Genomic DNA, 18746 nt, shown 5'->3' on the forward strand with positions numbered 1-18746 from the left:
GCAAACACCCCCCGCCCCTCCCTCCCCTCCACCACTCCTCCCATGAAACCATCAATGTGACAGCTCTAGCATGGTGAGGCCAGTGGGCACAAAGGCATGTTTGAACCCGATCACCTTGTTCTGGACGTTCTGCACACTGGGAGAGACGACACTGATATTTTCGGGACATGAACTGTGTCAAGTCACAAATTTATCTGCAAGTCCTGTGACAGACTCTCAGACGGCATGAAGGAGGCGGAGGCTGCGCTGCTGCTGGTGGAGGAGGAGGTGTGGCTCTACTCCCCCCGGACATGTTCATACAGAGAGCAGTGGAGGAGAGCTGAGTAATGGATTTGTTGAGGTTTACCACAGGCTATTTTATTATTATTATTTTTATTATTAAGATGCAAAGATAACAATCTCCTTCTGACTGACAGGTTGTTTCTCTCTTCACTATAAGCCAAAAACAACAGTGACGTTAGAGCAGTTACAGACATGTTTGTTGTCCCACTTTTTACATTTATATGATGAATTTCATGATTGCACAACCTGACAAGAGCAGGAGTCTGTGATCAAAAGTTGTGTCCACTTTGAAAAATGGAGCTAAAAATCCACAATTAGTGATTAGTGCATATACAGTAAGCAGTGGGATCCTCTCGGGTTCGGAAAAAGATGCAAAGCGCTGCTGATGGCATCATCATCTCTGCCTGATTTACATCTGTATGCAAAACTAGAAGCAGCGATCTAATAGACAACTGACATCAACAGCTGGAGAAACTTTTTTTTTTTCCAGTCATTGGAAAATAGTTGGAAAAACTCAGTAATCATCATTAAAGGGACATTGTGTAACTTCTCCTGTTATCCATTCACGGAAATCGATTATTTGGTTCAAAAGTCTGTTTTTCATTAACCAGTAATCCCCCCCATCAACAAACTGAAGTGTTCCTTTCAGCTCTGAATTAGCCGTTCATATCATTCATATCTCCATGGAGCGGGTAAGCTCGGTGCATTCACCTGCAGTCGGGCAGACGGCCGTCGCTAACAAACCAGATGTCGTTTTAGTCACAGAAGTCGAGAGAAAGCCGGTAAAACGTGGGTCAGGTAAACAATACCACATCGCCATGACAACATATTGTCACGTGTATCGTTTTGCCTCGTGCTGACGGACCACTTGTTTACATAGAGGCTTGTTTATGCCGTCACGTGTAGCAGCTGTTGTCCGTCTGCGGTCTGCCCAATTTCACGTGAATGCAGCATGAAAAATACGATTGAGTTGCTTGCGATATACAACCGCAACGCTAGATGGGAGGAATTCCTACACAATGTCCCTTTAATATGACGTTATACGCTATGAGATAATAACAGAAGAACGTTACGAGACAGAGTTGTTTTAGAGGTGTAGTGTATTATCAACCTGAACTTATTGCTTTAACATCATGTATTATGTTCTTCTGTCTTTCTTGGAACTGAAGGAAAGTGTAAGTGTTTAGTAACAGTAATAGATGAGGCATGAGTGACCCATGTGAGATGCACCTTAGGTGAATGTGTTTTTGTTGTTCAGAGCCTTAAGCTGATGTCCAGCCTTGTCCGAAGCATGAACTCAAGGTCGTAAAATTATATATAGGTTAGATCCTGTCTTGTGTTTATGAACACAATACATGAACTGTGTATGTTAGACAGATACAGCTATTGTTTGGATTTACAGAATGCTTCCATTAATGTCGAACAGTTAATGCCTAATATGGAAAGCTATATCCTTATGTTGGGAGAAGGTGGAGTTTTGGAGTTAGAAAGTATATAAAGATTGTGGTTTTGAGCCATAGAGAGAGATCTCACATTGGCACCATGAGATGCTCCAAGATTCGACATTTTTTGTGCACTACTCTTCTTCTTGTTAATAAACTACTTTTTGAATGCAAGTGAAGACGTGTCCCTTCTTTTCATCAACACATCAATATACCACAGAGGTAAATACAGAGACTGCTTGCTGAGAAACTGCCCCCGACGGGAATGCGCATCAGCGGTTTTGCATGAATTTACCTCTAAAACAACTCCGTCTCGTTATGGCTGTTGTCTGTCTGCCGTCTGCCCAATTTCACGTGAATGCAGCATGAAAAATACGATTGAGTTGCTTGCGATATACAACCGCAACGCTAGATGGGAGTAATTCCTACACAATGTGCCTTTAATATGACGTTATATGTGAGTGTGTGTCTGTGTTTGTGTGTGACATGACAGGCCGAGGAGCTGGAGTATTCCTCCACAATGACAAACATCTTCTCAACACAAAAATAGCTCCCTGAGGAGGCAACAGGTGGGGGGGAGGGGAAGGAAGGGGGGCGTAGCTCTGAACATGCACATGCCATAATACATAACAAGTACACGTGTGTGTGTGTGTGTGTGTGTGTGAGTGAGTGAACAAGTGTGTGAGAACAGTTGCACACACATTTCTTGCACATTGCATTGTAACATGCACATGAGACTCACAATATAAAATCAACTGTGTCCTTCCACCAGATCATTTGAATGTGCGCTCGGGGAGGGAGGGGAGGGGCGAGCTAAAGAAAAGATCATGGTGTTGATGTCACAAAATAATAACGACAGTCACTCCTGGCAGGAAGAGACTCTGGTGTCTGATAATCGGGATCAGATAACGAGTGAAATCAGTCCGTGCAGCGGCAGCGGCAGCAGGGACGCCGCTGTGACATCACAGGTGCCCGCTCATTCACGTCTACTTCCTCCCGTTGCATCAGTTTGTGTTGTGTGTTGTGTGTTGGTTGTGAGAAGCTCTTCCTCCTTCCACAGGGAAGGGAAGACACTCTGCGGTGTGAGAGCTAAAAATAGAAAAAGAAGAAGATGAATATGAGGAAGAGGAGATTTAATAATAATAGTAGTAATAAAAGAAAGTCCAGGTGGGAAGAGAGGTGCATTATGGGATCTGGATCTCAGAGAAGGCCTCAAAAAGAAATGAATGCGTAATGTGCGTAGATTGAAAGTCATGGTTTCTGTTTGTGCACCTGCCAATCATCATGTGACGGCAGAGTGATGCAGGTGAACATGCAGATACGTATCTGGAGCTCAGGTGAACACTCACATGGGATTCGAGTGCCTTTCTAATGGAGACATGAGTGTTGGTTCGAGTGTTTGTGAAACTGCTTTTTTTAATTTCTCAGTGTGGGCACAGTAACAAGTAACCAGCTGTCATCTTCAAAGCTTTGGTGACAAGACTAAGCAGATTTAGAGTCATTAGTAAGTTGATCTTCAAACTTTCTGTGCTGACTTCTTCCTCACAACTGAACCGACCCCAAAATCTTCATACACTGGATTTTCTGTGCAGGTTGTTCCCCAACATTATATCATCTTTAACAGGGAGCTCTTACATGTAGCCTTAAAGAGATAGTTCAACATTTTGGCAAATTGGCCCATTGCCATAATCCCTATAGTCATAGCAGTAGGTTCGTTACCTTTAATTGTTGATGCAAGCTATTTTTAGCTGCTCAGAGCTACGCTACAGAGGCTAATGGGATTTCTTGGTTTCCCTCATCAAACTCATCAAATACACAATCCAACAACTCCAAAACGCTCTGATGGACAAGTTGTGACCTGCACATCCACCACGCTATGAGATAATAACACAACGTTACCAGACAGAGTTGTTTTAGAGGTAAATGCAGAGACTGCTTGATGAAAAACTGTCCCCGATGGGAACGTGCATCAGCGGTTTTGTATGAATTTACCTCGCGGCTCTGCTCCGCCGTTCTAAAAATAGCTTGCACCGACAAATAAAGGTAACGAACCTACTGCTGCTATGACTATAGGGATTATGGCAATGGGCCAATTTGCCAAAATGTTGAACTATCCCTCTAACCCTGTAAAAACTTAGAGCTGAACTGGTGCAACACAAATAAAATTGTATTGAATTAGAAGCAAAATGCGCAAAATTACAATTCTTACGTGTTATAATGAGAATCCAGTCAGTGAATGAGCATCACAGTTGTAGTTGTGTTTCGTCAGAGGAGGCTTGTCTTGTTCGTTCTGTTGGTTTTGACGCCTGTGAAGCGACACAGTTTGATTTTCAAATGTGGGTTTCACCATAAACCTCAGACAGACAGACACCACTGATCACTGCCTGGCTCTGCTGCTCATCTGTAACGAGCTGATAGTACAAAACTGTATAAATTCCACATATAAATGTTGAATGTAAGTATTCAAATCAAGTAAATCTTTATTTTCTTGCTTTATTTTTTAGAAAACAAACAAAAACCTGATGCATATTAACCTCCTGTATAGCAGACGACCGCTCCTCCGGCTCACGTGACCTTTTGACCTCACTGCAGTCTGAGTATTTCCAGGGTCGGGGTCGGTCCTGGAGGTTTCTAGGTCAAGAAATAAAATAACTTTATTGACCATAAATTCACTTTCTATTGGAGAAACAGTGTAAATTATATAGGGGATGACCATTGACAATTTTAAACTTCATGCAGGAAGGAGACGTTACATATCTTCTTATCTTCAAAGGGGGAGACACAGAGGAAAATGTCTGGGCTCTTTCTTTCTTTTTATCTTATTTTGTTTTGCTTTTCATCTTTTTTCTTTTCTTTTCTTTTCTTTCTTCTTTTTTTTTTATCAGATCGGTGTTTACCAGTATTTCTCCTCATTTTTACCATCAGACAAGAGGCATCAATCAGAAATACTTTTTTTTCTCTCTCTCTCTCTCCCAGAAATAGACGAAAAAGAAAAAAAAAAAGATCATCTGTGGCTTCCTGTTTACAGCTGAAATTGTGAAATCGCTTTTTCCATTTTATCAGCCAAGCTTATAACGACTCAAAAAAGTGAAATCATTGGAGTTAAATAACTAGTTTGATGAGGACAGAGCTGCAGCTTGCAGAGACGATGAACTGAAGAAGGTTTATTTGGGTTTAATGAGTTTAATTTAACTGTCTGGTTTTCTGTGCATGAGTGTGTGAGTGTGTGTGTGAGTGTGAGTGTGAGTGTGGTTCCTCGCTGTACGCGCGTCAACGGAATCCCGGTGTGCGTCATCCAGCGCACTATTGTCTCATACGCGCGCGGCGATTGGTCGCGGGCTGGAAATCTCCCCGCCCACCGCGCGGCCATGTATGGAAACCTTCTGTGACGTAATGGGTCGGCGCTGCAGACGGGTATAAAAGCGCAGCGGACGCGCTCGTCCTCAGCTGGAAACACTGAAGATGAGCGACGGTGGAGGCTGGTGCAGCACGTCGTTGAAGTTCAGTTCATTCAAACACCTGTAAACGGACTTGAAAGAGGTAAGACACGATGGATTTCAGTATTTATCATATACTAAACCTGGAAACTGGACTTAAAAACAAAACAAAAAAGAGAAAACATTTTAAATCAGACAGGAAGCAAGCAGTCGACACTTTTTAATGTGGAGTATATAGCCAACTGACAAGGATGTGAAGTATTTCAAGTTGTATTTACATTTGTTTTGGGCTCGAAAGTGGTTAAAAAAAAGAAGAGGAAAAAGAAACACCTGCAAATGTACAGTTGATACAGTAGGGGAAAAAAGCTGAAATTAACATTTAATGTGATGATTTCTTACCTGGCAGGTGGATGGTTCTGGCTGAGCATCATGGATTTAAATGTTTTAGAATAAGAAATGTTACAGTCACATCTCATCATTTACATCCTGCTGAAGGCTCAGATGTATAGGCTATAATAACCATGTGTAAACGTTTTTAGCAAAAAGCTGCAAAGTGATGAAGATGCTTTAGATCAGGCATGTCCAAACTATTCCACACAGAGAGGCTCGGTGTGGCTGCAGGTTTTCAGTCCAACCAACCAAGCAGCAGCAGGACACCAGACTGGACTCATTTTAATCAACTGATATGACAGTGGATTGGTCCAAACTGTGAACTCTTGATTGGTTGGAATAAAAAAACCTGCAGCCAACTCTCCGCTCCTCTGTGGAATAGTTTGGACATCACGCCTGCTTTAGATGCTTTGGATGCTTTTATAATAAACCTGATAATAAATGGGCTCGAGGACAGTCTGGTATTCCTACGTGTTAAACTTGGGTCTGTGTAAAACTGTTTACAGTGCACAGGCACGGTGACGATGACCTGAGCTGCTCATTTTTCACCCTGTGGAGCCTTAAACAGGTTCGTCGTTGGAGCCGTTGGCCGTGGCTTGTTGAGATCGGGATCATCCCTATGTTCCCCAGGTCCTATGTTCCCCACTTTGTATGGGACCGGTGAACATAGGCATAGGACCCTAAAAAAGGGTCCTATGTTCACCGCTTTTCCCCCCTTTTTTGTGACTTTGAGTGAGAAGTGTAATTGTACCATTGGTTGGGTTTAGGCAATGAAGAAAGGAGTTGGTTAAGTTTAGTAAAAAGACCAGGTAGAGGCTAGACAGGCCAGATAGATAGAGAGTCCAGATAAGTAGAGAGAGTTCATTGACCAGCAACAGCGGGGAACATAGGACCCTTTTTCAGAAAGAGGGTCCTTGGGGAACATAGGTACGCTCCCGTTGAGATCTACAGATAAAGATCTGGCTTCTAATATTCTCCTCAATGTCTTTCTTTTCTTTTCTTTTCTTTTCTTGTTGCAGTCTTGCAGCCAGCCATGACTTGCATCCACCCCCAGCATGGATCTCAGCCCTACGAGAACGGCCTCGGCAGCTCGGAGCTTCAGAGCACAGACTTTATCTCCAGGCTGGCGGTGGATATGAGCAGCCCGCCACGGGACCACCACCACCACCACCACCACCACCACCACCTCCTCTCCTCCTCCGCTCCGTCTCTGCCGAGCATCAACTCTCTGGTAGGAACCGCCAACGCCAACACCAACGCCAACAACGCTGGAGACTTTGACGCTTACTCCTGCCAGTTCACCGCCGCCCCATCGTCATCGTCGTCGTCGTTGTTGGAGACCCCCTTCAAGCTGGACGACCTGCAGGTGTACGGCTGCTACCCGGGCGCCGCCGCCTTCGCCCTGAGCTACCCGGACGAGGCCGTGTCGCCCGGCGGGTCAGACTACTTCGGCAGCCCGGCGTCGGCCTCGTCTCCTTCCACGCCCGGCTTCCAGAGTCAGCACACGACGACGACGACGTCCAACAACAACAACAACTGGGACTCGGCGTTCGGTCCGTACTCGCCCAGTCCGGGCTACTGGGCGTCGTCTGAGGAGACCTCGGTGCCGCCGCCGCCGCACGCCGCGCCGTCGTTCTTCACGTTCGGCTCGGGCTCGGTGGAGGACATCTCGTCTCACCTACGAGACCAGGACCCTTTCTCTTTGGCGCACGCGCTCCCGTCCGCGCTGACCTTCCCCACCTTGTCGATGGAGCAAGCGCGAAGCCTCGACGGCAACGACCAGCTGGACGGGAGCTTATCGCCCAAATTGAAAAGCCCCGGTGGGAACGAGGGCTGCTGCGCCGTGTGCGGGGACAACGCCTCCTGTCAGCACTACGGCGTCCGCACCTGTGAGGGATGCAAAGGGTTTTTCAAGGTAATGAACTGAGCTGAACTTGACTTCTCCTGTCCTGTAGTCACAAATATAAATGTCATTCAAACAAGTGCTTTTGTGTCATTGAGATGTAATTTTTTTATGTTTATTTCTACAGCGAACGGTGCAAAAAAATTCCAAGTATGTTTGCCTCGCCAACAAGGATTGTCCCGTGGACAAGAGGCGGCGGAATCGATGCCAGTTCTGCCGTTTCCAGAAGTGTCTCGTCGTGGGCATGGTCAGGGAAGGTGAGTTCACTATACAAACCTCACAGGAATCAATTCAGGAAATTAATCGCGGTATTAAACGCCACAATTAATTGATCGTAAAGATTCCTAAATACCGTCGTCACTTTCTGGAAAAGATTGTGTCGGAACCGTATCTATCGTCAGATGTGGCGCCAAAGTAAAGGAAAAAATGTACAGATACTGGTCCATTTACCTAACGTAAAGCTGAATTGGTAGGAATTTAAATGTTAGCGTGTCATTTGCAATTTAAAAAACACATTAAAATAAACTTAAACATTATTTTTAGATGTTAGATTAGATTTTTACACATTCATAGTGTTGTGAAATTTATTGATGCATAATATTCGGGACAATCGTACCAAGAAAATCTATAATTGTGACATCCCTAATAACAATGCAATTAAATTAACAGTACAGTCTCTTTGTGTGTTTTTCTCCCCAGTCGTGAGAACGGACAGTCTGAAAGGACGGAGAGGTCGTTTGCCTTCCAAGCCCAAAGTCGTCCAGGACGTGACGAACACGGTGTCTCCGGTCAGCATGATCGCCTCGCTTGTGAGGGCGCACATCGACTCCAACCCTGGCATTGGAAAACTGGATTATTCCAAGGTAGGAAAAGAAAAGAAAAGACAATGACATCCCTTCTTCTCTTTTCTTTTTTTAAGTCGTCATCAAAGCATCCGTCTGAACTTCTCTAATGTAATTTCAGTACGACGAGACGGCGGTCAGTCCCAACCAGAAGGAGGATGCGAGCGACATCAAGCAGTTCTACGACCTTCTCACGGCCTCCATGGAGGTCATCAGGAAGTGGACGAGGAGCATCCCGGGTTTCTCCGAGTTCTGCTCGGAAGACCAGGAGCTGCTGCTGGAGTCGGCCTTCGTCGAGCTCTTCATCCTGCGTCTTGCATATCGGTGAGAGCAGCTTCCCCACAGACGCACGGAGACAGTTGTTGTTGCATGATGTAGAGTAGTAGAGAAGAGAAGAGTAGAGTATCTTTATTGTCATTATTCTGGATAATGAAATTGTCTTCGGACCCACGGCTTAAAAACACAACATACAGTACAGTAATAAATAGAATAGGAAAAATAAATAAATAAATACAATTTAATTAAAAAAGGAAAGAGAGATGCGACAGAGATGTTTGCACAAGTATGTGGGGTGGCTGGGGACGGGGGAATAAAGTGCATTAGTGCAAATGTTGATGATGTTGCTGCATGTCTGTTATTATCCAACTTACATGTGATATTCGATGCAGGTCCAATCCCGAGACGGACAAGCTGATCTTCTGCAACGGCGCCGTGCTCCACAAAGCTCAGTGCGTCCGAGGCTTCGGCGACTGGATCGACTCCATCCTGGACTTTTCTCAGAGCCTCCATCGCATGAAGCTCGACGTTTCCTCCTTCTCCTGCCTCACAGCGCTGGTCATAATCACCGGTAAGAACCTCCACTCTGATCTTATCCTGTGGTGACAAACCAACAGTTTCCGACAAGGCGTCTTGTTTCACCGCTGCCGACAACATAATGCACGCTTACACACATTGGGGGATTGACACAACACAACAGCTGTGGGACAGAGAGTAGTGTAGTGTATCCTATAGGCCGGTGGGGGAGATTTCATGCATAACAGCAGATCACGCAGCGAATGTTTGCATTTAAAGTCGAGGGATCTTTCCGGCGCGGTAGCATTAACGCTTCCGACACATCACGGGTGCTGCGGTGTAGTATTCACCTAAATATAGTTTATGTTTTCTGTAAAGTTTCCCCAGACACAGTCCAAAAAAAAAAAACCCTTGTGGAAACCAAACGAGCCAAATGATCTCAAAGAGTCTTATCAAGATGCTCAACATGTCTCTTGTGTGTTTCCTCCCTGCAGACCGACACGGTCTTAAGGAGCCTAAACGCGTGGAGGACTTGCAGAACCAGATCATCACCTGCCTGAAGGATCACGTGTCTGGCTGCGGCTCCGACTCCTTGCGGCCCAATTACTTGTCCAGACTCCTCGGGAAACTCCCTGAACTCAGGACTCTGTGCACTCAGGGCCTCCAGCGAATCTTTTACCTTAAATTGGAAGATCTCGTTCCCCCGCCGCCGATCGTGGAGAAAATCTTCATGGATACTCTTCCGTTTTGAGATGGAGAGAGAGACGGGAGATTGACTGACGATGTAAAAAAGCAAAAAAAAAAGCAAAAAAACTAAATCTGGAGTTTGTCTGAGAGCCAAAGAGAACAGACTGAGTGCTCGTACTTCAGGTAGTGTGAAGTGATGATGAAGGATCCAGATGGATTATGCAGCTTTGGAGAAAAAAAGAAAGAAAAAGTGAGGCTACTGCTGAATTATAAAGTGACTTTGTACCTTAAACTTGTGGAAGCAACATGAACTCGTTATAGTTCTTCCAGGAAACTGTGTCCTCTCCAGATGGAATCAGACCGACCGGCCCATGGACCAAGAGGAGGAGACTGTTTACATACAACAACACGCACGGTGCCATGAAGGGAACGTTTTTTCTGACGGAGCGATGAAGATGATGACTGCACTTTCTAAACAAAAAAATAGAAGAAAAAAAAATGAATACAATTTATATATGCACCTTCATTTCAAAGATTGTACATTGACAAAGCATTACTGTGACATCTTTAGCTCAAGTATTCAAAAAAACGGCCAATTTCATAGATTTTTTCCCCCTGCCCGACCTTTGAACTCCTGTTGTTGTTGAGTCCACACACACACACACACACACATATACAGCAGCATCTGAAGCATGAATCATTCAAAGCTCCAGATTGGTTTATATTTAATGTCACCATGTGTATTTGGTGATTTAATAAAAAAAATAAAGTAGGTTAAACCTACATAATTATTAAACAGTATCATTCATGTATCATGAATAGACTTTGAGCAGCTAATATACTGTGTATCATCCGGTACAGTCTTATACACTGATCTTGTGTGTACATTGTTTTCAAGTTTCAAGTTTCAAGCCTACAGGTGTTATTGCCACAGTCTGTAAAAGTGTAATTTTATTTTTGGGCTTATTGTTTTTACATACTAAAAAGTTCTATTTTACTGCAGCTAAACATTAAAATAAAATGTGAAACTATATCTCAACTGCTCTGCTAGTCGTCTTTGAAAGTATGCTCCGATGTTTACTATAGGAAACTGTAAACATAAACAGCGCACTTCTTCTGCGAACTGTATTTCCAATGTTGTGCTAAGTAGCCGACGTTAATCTGTTTATTCGAAAGCGGTTCGACAGTGCTGAGTGTGCCGCCGCTGCCAGCTGCCTGTAACTTCGTCTTTTGGCAAAAGATCAGAACATACTGCTGAAAAATGTACCCCCGCTCACCTCCCTCCCAGTTATGTACTGGTCTCGTTTTAGAAGCCAGTGGTCCGGTCTCAAGTGACCCAGACTTCAGTGCATTCAGAAAGTATTCAGACCCCTTCACTTTCTTTTCTTTTCTTTTTTTTTCGCATGTTTTCTTCTGTTGCACAAAAACAAACCAAGAAAAATCCTCTTGAATCGACATTTAATGAGAAAAAGAAGAATTTTAGAGAAAAAATTAACAAGTAAAAATGGATATCACATTCACCTAAGATTTCAGACCTGTTGCGTGACAACTCCTTTGAAATTTAGGTCATGCATCTCCGATTTCTCTTGAACATTTTTGAGATGTTTTTATACCTTGACTTGAATCCATCTGTGCAAATGGAGATGAATGGACATCATTTACTATATAATGTCTCTGCATGATGAAGCACAGACTGTATAGAAATGGCTGATGATGCATATCAGAGAAAAAGCAACAAAAAAAAAAACCATGAGCTGCAAAATAATAATATTATCAATAATAATGTTGCAATTAGGGACAGAAAAGAAGCTCCTGGTGTGAAGATTTAACAGTTTGGCTTTGATTCAATGTGTCATCTCTGAAGGGAAACCGGGCACTGCTGCTCATCACCTGCCCAGCGCCATCTCCACAGTGAGTCATGTTGATGGCTGCATGGATGGGCATGTCCTTCAGGAACAAGAACTGGGAAGGTCAGGGTCGAGGGCAGCGTTACCCTCAATAAAAATCCGATCTATGAGCACCTTGGGGTCTCAGAGTGGGTCAAATGTTTGCTTTCCAAGACAGAGCAGAGCCGAGCAGGGCAGTGGAGCCTCAGGAACATCCCTGTGAATGCCCTTAATTGGCTCATCCAGAGTCGGAGCAATAAAAGAGTATTTATAGATCATCCATATCAAGCAAAGTCAGCAGGATCGATCAAAAAAAAGAAGAGTTACTGGCTAAAAGAACTCATCCGAACCCCCAACTCTTTATCGTCTTTATATCAGCATGCGTGTGTGCGTGCGTGTGCGTATCTATGCCACGATGTTAATCCGGCAGTAATCAATAAGGTTTTTGGCTGCTTGTGCGGCAGCGTAAACATGTTGTGAACACGGCATTGATATACGATCACCTTTTAAGTTGATATGATGAAACTTGTTGGCAAATAGTCGCTTATTTACACGTTCGACAGTCACGGTGAAACATTATCATTCATTAGGAGTCAAGGTCCAAAATGTTTTGGCTCCATCTTTGGTCTCCACCACCACCTTCTGCTCTCCTTAGCTGCGGAAACGCTCCGCTACACCTTTATGGAGGTAGATGTGTGTCTTTATTATTCAATCAAAAGAAAAGTTGATTTAACCAAAAAAATATATTTTCAATCAAAACAAACAACAAAACATATTTGAGACCCCAAAAATTGCATTCAAGCACTTTTTTTCTTTGATTGAAAAGGTTGTTTTTTGGGGTTGGGGATTTGATTGGGGTGAGTTAGTTTATTATTCAATCAAAAAAAGTTGATTTAAACAAAAAAAGATATTTTCAATCACATAATAACTTACTTCAATTAAAAAAAAACTATTTCAATTGAAGAAAAAAAGGGTTCAAATGCTATTTTTTGGGTCTCAAATATATTTTTTTGCATTCAAACACTTTTTTTTAATTGAAAAGGTTTTTTTTATTGAAGTGAAGTTTGTTTTGATTGAAAAGAAAACTTCTTTTTTTTTTTGTTTAAATCAACTTTTCTATTGATTGAATAATAAAGACACAAATGTATCTCCATATACTTTCAGCAGCTTCTTCATTATTGTTGTGTGATGTTTATATTGTATTGTTTATATTGTGATGTTTATAGTCTCATTCTGCTATTTGCTGCTGTACAAATTTAAATTTCCCCCCAGATTCTAGATTTTGGTGTTTTTTTTTTGTTTTTTTTTAAGCTTTTCCTTGAAGCTGAGAGCAGTGAGAGTGAATCAAAAATAATAAAAAGCTGTTGCCGGGCAGATGCACAGCGAGATAAAACCAGTTTTACAGCTCTGTAAAGTTGGGTGAAGCTGTAGTACATTGAGCTCTGCAGGTTCAGCACTACACGCTGTCCAGTCGATGTGTATGCAAATGTCACCGAGATGAATTCCTGGAGGTGTCATCTCTCCACCGCTGCTGAAGACAGACCTATATACCTCTTCAATATGGAAGTAACTCAACGCTAAATTATCTGAAGCTGCGACCACCAGACGGTCCCATGATTCTCTTGAGTTACCGAGTCTGAAATTCTGCGTCTGGTGTTGAAACGTAACTCAATGTTCCCGCTGGAGAACCTTTATAACCTTTCAGATGTTTTTTGGGGGGGGCTTATGCAACGAGAACAGTTGGACGAAGCCAGCAGCATCACTCTGATTACAGGACCCACGGAAACCTGCAGGAGTGGAAACTGGGAAACGCCACTTGCTCATTTGAGTGCGAGTATATGAATACGAAATGCCAGTGATAATAGAGGATCACAAGCTTCAGACAGAGTTACAGGATTAAGGGCCTCCCCTCCCCTCCACCTCTAGAGCCCAAACTGTCCACCAACACATTGTGCAGGACTCTTATGTCTGTGAGAATATGAGAATGTCACAATTATAAAACGAGACCGACAGAGCGGCTTCGGTTTCACTTGTAGGCGACAAGCCTGGGGTGCGTGCCTGAAACTTGTTTGCAGGGTGTCCAGCGTGACAAGTTTCATAAGGGTCACATCTCAATGAGACCAGCAGTGTCATATTAACTGTATGCTGTGTCACAAAATGAACCAGAATCTTAAGAGTGCGCTATATGGAAATGAGCAACTTGGTAACCAAAATTAAATTTAGGAAATGACTTCATATTAAATGGTGAAGTCAGAGATGATGAAAGGGGCATCAGATGAGCTGCTGCTTATGAAACAGGCCCCGATATGTCAGTTTATACAGTGAAAAAAAATGGATTTATTGCATTATTGAGCTATACAGGTAAGTCTTCTGTATGGATTTTCCTGCAATGTGGTCAAAAACTGAAGAAAATGCTTTAATTTCTGTGAAAAAATTCAGGGAATCACCAATATTGTTGTCCAAAGCCGACGCCTTTGTAATAATCCCATTTATAGAAAGGTATTTTAATCAAGGGAGGAGCAGCAGGGACACTGGTTTTTGTGACTGGCAAAACCCGTTTTAACAAGTTCCTTTCTTTGCCAGTACCTTGTATTGGACACTCAGTCTGGAACAGGCTGTACGAGGGCTATTTGGTTTCATTTTATGTTTGCCGGTTGGCAGGGGGAGTAAATATGGATTTGGCATTAGATTTCTTGCCAAACTGGAGAAAAAGGGTTTCAATCAGTGCTGTTCAATCACCAATACATGGCCACAGTCACAGTTTTTTTTAGATGCAAATTATCTGCTTTCACATATTGGTTAAAACAAATATTTAAAAACTCCAGTATATCGTTGAACAAAAGCCCCTCGACTCTTCCAGTATAAACTTCTCACTTGAGATGAAACTATCTGACCTTTAATATGGTGGAAAGTAACTCAGCACATTTACTCAATGACAGCTGTAGGATCCTGGTGCTTTAGTGGAACATTTCCTTTACTACTACTACTAGCAATGAGTTAAGTTAAGTTTTATATAAGATATATGATCATATTACAAAATAAGACCCGTGCTATTGATTAAAATATTAAAACATATGAAAATTTGTAAAATGACACGTCAGTGTAGCAATAATAATGATCTAATAAGGTTATTATAAAAGACTGATGCTATAATGACTCCTTTTATAATGAGAATACATTCAGTTGATGATACTTTTGTACTTTTGCTAAAGTTTAATGTTGAATGCAGGATTTCCATGTGTTTTATCATCATCTTCTAATGCATTTTATTCTATGTTTGTCTTTTTCTGTGTCTTGCATTACACACTTGCAGTTTTAAAGGTGCTTTATATATAAATAAACTTGCCCTGAAATAACCGTTTTGTTTTGTTTTGTCTTGTTTTTTTAACATTCAAATACTTTTCCCACCACTGGAGCATTGTAAAACATAAAATACCTCCCTGTCATGTACTAAAATGGATTAAAAGTTTCTGATTTACGTGTGATTGGAGACCAGCAGGGGTACTAATACATTTCTAACCATTTTTTTTATATGTCAAGATAAAAACCTGCTCCAAAAATATTTTAAAAATAAAAAAATAAAACATCAGATACACACACCCACAGTATTTAGAGATCTGAGAACATCTGAAAAGCTATTTATATGTCACTGTATCACTGCAGGTTGTTTTTTTTTTCCTCACATTGACTCACATTCAATCCGCAGCATCAGTTCCAACATGAAGCTGAACAGCCAGTACCACCATCATCATCATCTGAGTTGTTGGGGGTTTATTTTTTATTTTTTTTTAAAGGGGGGGCTGATGTGACATTTAAGCCGAGGCAGTGACAGGTTTAAAAGTTCAAGTATAATCTGAGTTGCTCGATGTCACTACACCAGGTAACAACAGAGATACAGTAAATCTACGTCGAGGGGGAGTGGAGTGCATGCAGCAAGTTCCTGGATAGATACGAGGGTCTTATATAGACTAGAAGTTCAGCACGTACCCTGCCCCGAGGAGTCATATCTCATCCTTATAGATGGTGACAGGGGCAGCACAGAGCACAGAGCACGCCTGAACACTTCCAATAATAGCCACAACTAAAATAGACAGTCATCACATGAAATCAATAATGCCACTTAGATATGACAGTGCGCTGGCAGGTCGCCCTCACACAGGGATTATCCCGACACTCACTCGTCACTTGGAGCTCAACTCCTCCTCCTCCTCCTCCTCCTCCTCCTCCTCCTCCTCCTCCTCCTCCTCCTGCAGCAGCAGCTTCTTCCACCTGGGGCATTTTCTCAGCGTTTAAAAAAAAAATTAAAAAAACTTCCAACTTCAATGCCAGCCAAAAGCCTCCACCTTTTTTTATATCTGGATATGTGCCAATGTTGAGAAAAGTTTGGACGAATCAAGAGGAGGAGCTGTGTGAAAGAAAGAAAGAAAAGAAAAAAAGATACACTGCAAAAACTCAAAATCTTACCAAGAATATTTGTCTCATTTCAAGTCAAAAATGTCATTTCTAGTCAAAACAAATCTCATTCTACTTAAAATAAGACTCATCACATAAAAAGCAGCTTGGTTTTAGACACTTTTTACTTATTTCAAGCTGATTTTCACTTGAAATAAGTAGAAAAATCTGACAGTGGAGCAAGTTTTTCTTCCTTATTACAAGCACAAAAAACTTGCTTTCACTGGCAGATTTTGTGAAAATTATCTCAAAACAAGTTAATTTTTAGGTGATGAGTCTTAGTTTAAGTGAAAAGAGATTAGTTTTGACTAGAAATTAGACATTTTGACAAGAAATAAGACAAATATTCTTGGAAAGATTTTGAGTTTTTGCAGTGTACAGCTTCAACAGGACTGGGAAGTATAGAAGCAGAGATAGTGATAAAGTCAGGGCGTCGGGTTGCGTCTCAAGTTACTGATGAGTGGTTGGTGCCATCCAGTGGCCGCAGAGACGCAGACGCTGAGCGAGGACGACTTCCTGGTTTGGGAGGAGGAAGGAGAGACTTCAGCATATTACAGTATTTCATCATGCAGAAGTTTGTGTGTGTGTACCCCTGGTTTTAAAATGTCTGTGAATGTGAACAGTTCAAGTGGAAGATGAAATAATCGCCAAGAGGCATAAAAAGTTAGACATGAAACACTCTTTTTTGCAATATCTTAATCAATATCAATGTGTTATTTTAGTTTTCTACAGTTTTAGAGTGAAATAGGGAAACAAAGCAGCAGCCTGCAAAAGAAGACTTGAGCTCTCAGATAACTTTGACCAAGGTATCAGACAAGATATTTACTATTTACACGCTGTGATAGTTTCTGAAGGCGGGGCTACTAGCTACTAACTATGCAGCAGGGGCCCAAACCTTTACTGTGGACCCTTTTCCTTTTCTGTCATTTTGAAAATGTAAAAGATTAAAATTAAAAAGAATGATATTGATTAAAACACGGGTCTTCAACGTTTTTCAGGCCAAGGACCCCCAAACTGATAGAGAGATGAAGCAGGGACCCCCTACTTTAAATATTTATAAAATTGTGTATTATATTAAACAAGGCCTAGTAGTCTACCATGTATTAACGTACTCTGGATTCAATACTCAGCTACTCAATTACAAATATACCTTGTTAACTGATACCATTGTCAATGTCAACAATGTCTTTCAATTGAATGATAATCATGCATACAAACTATTCAAATCTTTATTCTAAGCATAAATGTGGAAACAAAAACAAAACAAACAAAATTGTATAATCAAAGGGAAAATGTCATCTGTAACTTTTTATGCCTTTTCGAGATCATTTCATCTTCCACTTGCTGAACTGTTCACATTAAGATTAAATTTTGACCGAGGTGCCAAAATCGTTTGCATGCCAATGTTTACTCAATTTATCCTGAATCTGATTGAGTGACTTCTTGTGTAATATACAGTATATCTGTTTCATATCTTGTGTAAATTAAATATGTGAATATCTGTTCTTATGTAATTGCACTTGTGTCACGCTGCTGTGTTACTTAACACTTTTTAAGTCATATTGTTATACTAAGCCTCCTTTTTTTATTGTATTCTTTCTCTGATACTATTGCACTGTTCTGAAAGTGAACAAATTCTGAATGACAAGACAGTGCATGTCCAAAGATGCGCTCAACTCGTCTCTACTGTAATTGATTATAAAAGCGAAACAACTGACTTTTAGACCTAAACCGTTTTGCAACTTTCTGTGCCTACAATGTTGTTTTTCTTTCTGTAGCCTTCTTGTTTAATTTTTATCAACTTCTTTGTTTCAGGAATCAATTAAATGTGCTGCTCAAGGATATATTTTTTTAACACTTTCTTCGGTGTTCAAAAGATACTCAATCCGCTCATGACCATAAACACTTTGGTTTGCACTTGTTTGCCATGTAATATTCCTCCTATACTATATTAGTGGCTGCAAGGAGGAACTATGGATCATCTATAGTGACCAAGCAATCACTTGTGCACACCAAACATGTGACTTTCACATTTACAGTCCTGTGTGAAAACAGTAAGATTTTACACTTGAGGCTTGGTGACGCATTTTGAGGGAAAAAAAAAACAAGATTTTGCATTAACATACCACCACAGTGCCCATGTCTGTAACACCGATGACGCTTTCTCTTCCTGTGCAACTAATCAGACAAGTTTGGTGCACTTTAAGATGACATAATGCTAAATTTAAATGTGTTAAAGTTACTGTGTCCATAAATCATAATCATTCGAAAGACTGAGACTCCCATCAGGAAGGAGGTTCAAAGATGAATTTCCATGACAGTGGACAATAAAGATTTTCAATTCAATTCAATAACTGCCACCTTAAATTGGAAATCATGAAGCATTTGCTCCACATCTTGATTATTTTTGTTCTCCTGCACTGTTTGCTTCTGAAATCAAAGGCACCTCTTTAAAGGGGAATTTCCGCTTTTTTACAATCTGGACCGCACGGCGCAGCTTGTTTACCTGAAAGTTGCTAATGCCAATACTATGGTTCGTTTCTGCATGTTTCCGACTCGTCAGAACAACATGAGCAGCTGGACGAAGTTCATAACAGCTAACCCCGGACACAGAGGGGAATAGCACTAGCCTA

At 41.7% G+C, this 18746-nt stretch overlaps 1 protein-coding gene across 1 annotated transcript; it reads left to right on the forward strand.

Annotated features, from left to right (window-relative positions):
* The first annotated feature begins 5184 nt into the window (after positions 1–5184).
* nr4a1 (nuclear receptor subfamily 4, group A, member 1) lies at positions 5185–10345 on the forward strand. Its single transcript, XM_083975135.1, has 7 exons — positions 5185–5264; positions 6571–7466; positions 7582–7711; positions 8154–8317; positions 8418–8620; positions 8965–9143; positions 9583–10345. The coding sequence occupies exons 2-7, from the start codon at positions 6585–6587 to the stop codon at positions 9837–9839; spliced, it is 1815 nt and encodes a 604-aa protein (XP_083831261.1). The 5' UTR covers positions 5185–5264; positions 6571–6584; the 3' UTR covers positions 9840–10345.
* The last annotated feature ends 8401 nt before the right edge of the window (positions 10346–18746 follow it).

This window comes from Trachurus trachurus, assembly GCF_905171665.1.
Source record: "Trachurus trachurus genome assembly, chromosome: 7".
NCBI classification, from domain to species: domain Eukaryota; kingdom Metazoa; phylum Chordata; class Actinopteri; order Carangiformes; family Carangidae; genus Trachurus; species Trachurus trachurus.